Below are 6,502 nucleotides of genomic sequence, written 5' to 3' on the forward strand. Positions count from 1 at the left end.
TGAGTGGGATTAAGAAGAAATTCCAATTTTACCCCTTTAAACAACCTTTCCCGAAATCTGGACTAGCGCGGCCGCGCATCTGGCCGCGCACCTGACCGCGCTAGTCCAGTTGTCCCATATTCTTGATTCTTTTCTTGTTCTTCCACCATAATTAATTCCGAGGGGTTTTTCATTTATTGCTCCAAAATGGTTCCAATCATATTTGATTTACGTAATATACGCTTTTTTACCTGAAATGTATACAATTCACTATTAAAGCCCATAATTCATTAATTAATCACAATATATCATTGGAATATCATCAAGTAGAAGCATAAACAATAGCTAAATCACCCAGATTTCGCTTATTATCAGAGACCTTGGAAGAGGAGGGAAGAGGATGAGAGGAAGAGACAGAGGAACAAACATAATCTTTGAGATAGGAATGTTGATGGACTGTTCTGGTTGATTTTCTCAAAAGTGGAGGAGAAGGAATAATATGAGAAGAATCAGTTATAGGAGGAGGAGAAAGAGGTGAGGGAACAGGGGAATCTGGAGATGTGGAAACATCAGGAGTAGGAGAAGGCGTAGAGGAGGAGGAAGAATCTACAAAGTCTGAAATAGAGGAAGTGGGAAAGATAGAAGGGTGATCAGACTTGTAGGGAAATATATTTTCATGAAAAACCACATCTCTAGAAAAGAAAATGGAATGAGTAGTAAGGTTAAGAAGTTTGTAACCCTTTTTACCAAAGGGGTACCCAAAAAATATAGAGTGAATAGCTCTAGCCTGGAATTTCTCTCTGCCAAACTTAGGTGAAGTAGCAAAGCATAAACAAACAAAGGACTTTAAGTGATCATAAAGTGGAGGAAGACCATGGAGTTTTTCATAAGGAGAGATACCCTTCAAAACAACAGAAGGAAGTCTATGATGAGGTAAGTGGCAGTCAGAACACATTCACCCCAATATTTGAGGGGAAGGATAGACTGAAAAAGAAGAGCCCTAGAGATTTCCAATAAGTGTTTGTGTTTCCTTTCAACCACCCCATTTTGTTGAGGGGTGTGAGGAATAGAGGTCTGATGGAGAATTCCTTGGCTTGAGAAGAACTTGGCGGCTTCAGAACTTCCACCAAGTTCAAAAGCATTGTCAGACCTAAAGGTTTGGACAGATGATTTAAAATGAACTTTAATCATAATAGTAAAGGCTTTAAGGATAGAAAGAGCATTGCTCTTGCAGGAAAGGAGATGGGTCCATGTGACTCTAGTGTAATCATCAACCAAAGTTAAAAAATATCTGAAACCATGGTAAGTTCTAGTGTTATATGGACCCCAAATGTCAATGTGTACTAGTTGAAAAGGAGAAGAAGAGTGTATAACACTCTAAGGAAAAGGTAATCTCTGTTGTCTTACTAGAGGACATACAGGACACATGAAATTTTGTTTGGAAGACACTTTATCAGATAAGAAAGAAATAGTTTCCATTCTATGATAAGGCATGTGCCCTAATCTTTGATGCCAAAACAAGTCCAATTTATTAAGGCAATGAAATTGATTACAATCAGGAGTACCATTAACATGTGTAACAACATGACTGGACTTATCAGATACAATGAAATAGAAGAAGGTAAATCACTAGAAGTAGAAACAGAACTAGGTAAACTACTAGAAGAAACATTCAGAGAATCAGATGGAACAGGAAAGAGATCACCATCTGGATGGAGGTAGTACAGCCTGCCTGCAGCTTTACCAATTTCCAGTGGCCTCTTTAGAGAAGGGCCCTGTAAAGAATAAATTGTTTTGGTAAAAAGTGCTGAACAATCTAGCTAACATATAAGCTGATGAACTGATATCAAATTGAAGTGAAAAGATGGCACCAAAAGTACATGAAGTAAAATTATATCATGCCTAAGATACAAAGATCCAGTTGATACAACTTTAGCTTTATATCCATTAGGTAGGGTGACAAGGAAAGGCTTGATTAATGGTTGGACATTAAAAAGAAGATGTTTATGTGGAGTCATGTGATTTGTAGCCCTTGCATCTAAGATCCAAGGGTTGACACCTAATTGAGAAGATGTACACACATGAGAAACCTCAGAATCTACAACATACTTACTAAACAAACATGCAAAGTGTGCAAAAGTAGATTGATCCACATTGGAGGCATCAGGTGTGGAAATGTTTGACATCTGAACTTGTTGGAACAAGGTCAACAGGTGTTGATACTGCTCCTTGGTAAACCCATGGGCTGAAGAATCAGCATGCTGAGAAGTAGTAGTGACAGCAGTGGTGGATGGACTTTTAGTCTGAACACAAGAAGCATATTTCTTACTCTTGGTGAACTTGAAATCAGTAGGGAACCCATGAAGTCTGTAGCACTTGTCTACAGTGTGGCCAGGCTTCTTGCAATACTTGCAAGAGACATTTGGAGCAGCTTTCTTGGCCTCAAAATTCACCTTTTGACTGAAAGGCCTATTTGTAGTAGAAGCACTAGGAGACACCAAGAAAGAGGTAGCATCACTAGAGAAGTTAGGAGCAGCAAAGTGAGCTTCCCTTTGACTCTCATCTTGTTGTAAAAGACTATAGGCCTTGATTATTTATGGGAGAGGATTCATTAACATGATGACGCTTTTAATAGTTGCGTATGAATCATTTAGACCATTGAGAAACTGAAACAACTGCTGGTCCTCTATGAATTTAGGCAATGCACCACATGAACAAGTAGGACCTACATATGAAGAGTTCAGCTCATCCCACAAACTCCTCATCTTTGTGACGTAAGAGGCTATATCAGATGAGCCTTGAGTAGTAGAGCTGATTTCCCTTTGTATTTGAATGTATTTAGACCCGTTTGACTGACAAAACCTTTCATTTATATCTTTCCAAACTTCCTTAGCAGTTCTAAAACACATTACACTAACAGCTATTTCTCTAGATACTAAGTTAGTTATCCAGGCTTTGACCATATCATTGCACCTTTCCCAATATGGGTAATAAGGAGATTCAGGAGTGGGTTGATTGACTCTGCCATCTAATAGGCTGAGTTTATTCTTTGCAGAAAAGGAAGTGAGCATACTATTACGCCATAACACAAACCCACAACCATTGAATGGAACGGATACCAGTTGACTTCTAGGATTATCCGAGGGATGAATATAGAATGGATGTGAAGAATCTAGGGAAAACGGAACAAAACCGTTGGAAGTTGAAGAAGAATTAACTTCATCTACTACAGTACCCATTTTCACCAGAAACTAAGTCTAATACTAAGAAATTATGATAGCATGTTGAAGTAATCAGAAACAAACTCAAATCAGGTACATGCAAAGAACACTAACATCAAAATTAACAGAATTTGTGATTAGGAGTGACAGAGATACCGTCCTTCTTCTGAAAACCCGAAGAAGTGAGGTCTTGTTTAGCCATGAACCCTAGGTAGAGAAATCTAGCAGAGACTACTGTGTAGCTTGAATATTATCAACGATTCTCGCAATAGAAGTTGAAAATATGCGAAGATTGAATGAAACCCCAAAGTTTCACGAACAAATTCTGAAAATCGACGATCTGATACAATCCTTGACGATTTCAAACGAGGCTACCATCGGAAGAAAGGGTGTGACAAGAGGAATCTATATTCCCACTCTGATACCATGTTAAAATCCAAGCTCGATGGTTATGGTGGAAAGCAACAGAATAAAACCCTAGGAGGGTTGAGAGAAGAAGATGACTGAAATGAGTCGGTCAATCTTAATTGACCAAAAACTAAAACTTATTATTGAATAGTCTCTATTTATATTTACAAGTGTAAGAGACGAAAAATAAAATGTAATGTAAAATCTGAAAAATGAAAATATATAAGAATGTAAAAACTATATAAAAAGGCTTTCTCCTTTTCCTTAGCTGATTGGGCCTGTGACAGTTGGTCCTGAAATGTATCTGGGCTAACGCACCACTCCATGAAAACTTTCTGAGGCTTCCAAAATAATGTGCTCTATAAAATTACCCAGCATAAACAATGATACGCAAAAAAATATATATAACGGGTGGTGTCCAGATCCAATAGCGTACGTTTTTGTGAGTGGTGTCGATATTTAAAAAAAAAAGGAACAAGTGAACAAATCATTGTAATGACTTCATATATATATATATATATATATAATCAGCTATAAATCATAAACTAGTCACCCCCAACTTATGGCTTTTCAGCTTATAAGCACTTTTAGTTTGACCAACACTTTTACTAGTTTATCCTTAATAATATTTTCTAATTCACAAAATACTTTTCCCAAAATAAATTTCTTGACTTTCACTTCATCCCATATTTGTTGTTAATTTTTTTCTTTACAAAGAAATTTTTAATTTATAATCTTCTCCAAAAAAAATCAATATTTTAGTCATTTTTAAAAAAAAGAATTGCTTATCAGCACTTTTTAATCAAATACATCAACTGCTTATTATCAGTTTCAGCAGTTCAAGCTTATCAGCTATTTACCATAAGCTAATCCAAACGTGCTCTAATTTAAAAAAATCAAGAACTTTAATTAGGGAGAAATTCAAAAATAGCAAGATTTACAAGTGGCCATTGAAAAATTGCCACAGTTTCAAAAGTAATCGAATTTAACCACTTTTCATGTAAAGAGAAATCTGAACGAAAACATGTTCAAAATCCGGAAAATATTCCAGCATAATATACTGGAGTTCCAGTATAATATACCGGTCCAACATAATATGCTGGAAGTTCATACATAGGTGCTCCAATCTCCAGTTTATTATGCTGGAACTTTTCGCGTGTTGGAGTTCCAGCATAATATGCTGGAAGTTCAAACACAGGTGCACTAGTCTCCAGTATATTTTGCTGGAACTTTTCATGTTGCAACAAAGTAGTGGCTATTTTTCAATGACTTTGCAAACGCTGGCTATTTTTCAATTATCAGTCCGAAAACTGGCTAGCCGATGCTATTTTTACCCTTAATTACTACAACATACTTCGACGAATTTTGTTTTTGACATTTATTCTTAGTAGTGCGTTTAAAAATATTAAATTGCTCTTTTTCTATATTGCTGGAGGTTTTGTATAGTGGTTAAAGCGATTTATACTCCTTATTTTTATAGTAACGGAACATATATTATAATAACTAGAAGTTGTTTAGCTTGTTACAAGTAGTTGGAAAATTACCACACATTGGTGGATTATCACAAGCAATATTTTGATTACCTAAAGTTCTAAGCATATTGCAAGCAGTAGTTGCTAAAGATTTTACAAAAAGACAAACTCCATTTTATTCCATCGTCAGTTGTTGCTTCACAAAAAGAGGTGGGGTTGCATGGAGTTTTGGATTGTCCGGACTAAGCTGCTTGAAGTTATTTTTTACTAGTGTCTTTATCTAGGAGATGCGCCACTTGAATGCCTTCACGAAAGTTATGTCGAAATAGGAGCTTCTTCTGCTGGTGCATTAATGATCTACATGCAAAAACAATGTTAGAACAAACTAAGTGTAATGACCCGACTGGATGTTTTGCCTCTTAGGACCCCGTCCCCCTAAGTAAAACTCCATGCACTTGCTTTAACTAATTTACGACCCGTAGGGATGGTTGGTTCGGGAATTGGAAGAATTTGGGTTGAAATATACTCATTTGATTCCTTAGGATTTTCTTAAAAGGCTAAGTTTAACTTTGGTAAATATATTTAGCAAACGGACCCGGATTCATGTTTTGACAGTTCCGGAAGGTCCGTAGGAAAATATAGGACCTGGGTGTATGCCCGGAATCGGATTCCGAGGTCCCTAGGGCGAGTAATGAATTTTTAATTAGAAATTGTTAAACTGAAATTCTAAGGATTTAAAGAAACTAAATAATGATTGATCACATGGGTATTGGGCTCGTATGTTGGTTCCGGAGCTCGATACAGATCGAATATAACATTTAAGACTTTCCCGCAAAATTTAGTGTCAATCTGAGTAGTTTAAGGGTGTTTCGACTCGTTAGAGGAAAAATTAAGATCTTGAAGTTCATAAGTTTGATTCAATTGGTTTTAGGGGGTGATTCCTAGATTTAGCGTTGTTTCGGGCATTCCAAAGGTTCGAGTAGGTCCGCTTCGTGATTTCAGATTTGTCGGTATGTTCGGGCGAGGCCCGGAAGCCCGAGAGTCAATCGGACCAGGCTCGAGTGAAGTTGGAAATGGTGAGAAGTGCTGAAGCATCTGCTTTTGCCATAACAGCACCTGCGGTTGGTCGATAGTAGGTGCGAGATTGCAGAAGCGGTCCGGCTATCGCAGATGCGGCCAAGGTAGGCCAGGCCCAGAACCGCAGAAGCTGCTTCAAGACCGCCGAAGCGATCGCAGCCCGCTTGGCCGGGTCCGCAGATGTGCCCAATTTCTCGCAGAAGCGAGACCGTAGATGCGGTCCCCTGACCGCAGATGCGGAAATCGCTGAAGCAGTGAGCCTCATTTAATATGGGTTCTAAGTCATATTTGCCACTTTTTACTCCTCCATTGGCGATTTTAGGAGCATTTTAGAGAAGACTTCCA

General features: G+C 37.9%; 1 protein-coding gene across 1 annotated transcript; it reads right to left on the minus strand.

Moving 5' to 3' along the window:
- Positions 1 to 301: 301 nt before the first annotated feature.
- On the minus strand, positions 302 to 3,218 carry LOC104245808 (uncharacterized). The gene is made up of 5 exons (XM_070163550.1): positions 2,709 to 3,218; positions 1,860 to 2,564; positions 1,585 to 1,754; positions 1,021 to 1,129; positions 302 to 880 (listed from the first exon to the last, which is right to left on the minus strand). The coding sequence occupies exons 1-5, from the start codon at positions 3,216 to 3,218 to the stop codon at positions 302 to 304; spliced, it is 2,073 nt and encodes a 690-aa protein (XP_070019651.1).
- Between the last annotated feature and the right edge of the window lie 3,284 nt (positions 3,219 to 6,502).

Source organism: Nicotiana sylvestris, chromosome 12 (assembly GCF_000393655.2).
Source record: "Nicotiana sylvestris chromosome 12, ASM39365v2, whole genome shotgun sequence".
Taxonomy (NCBI): Eukaryota; Viridiplantae; Streptophyta; class Magnoliopsida; order Solanales; family Solanaceae; genus Nicotiana; species Nicotiana sylvestris.

Excerpts from the sequence above, each read along its gene's own strand:
- LOC104245808 (XM_070163550.1), bottom strand. The coding sequence starts at position 3,218 with ATGGGTACTGTAGTAGATGAAGTTAATTCTTCTTCAACTTCCAACGGT. Across the intron at positions 2,565-2,708 it reads ATGAGCTGAACTCTTCATAT|GCCTATAGTCTTTTACAACA; the intron begins GTAGGTCCTACT and ends TAAATAATCAAG. Across the intron at positions 1,755-1,859 it reads ATGATATAATTTTACTTCAT|GGCCCTTCTCTAAAGAGGCC; the intron begins GTACTTTTGGTG and ends TATTCTTTACAG.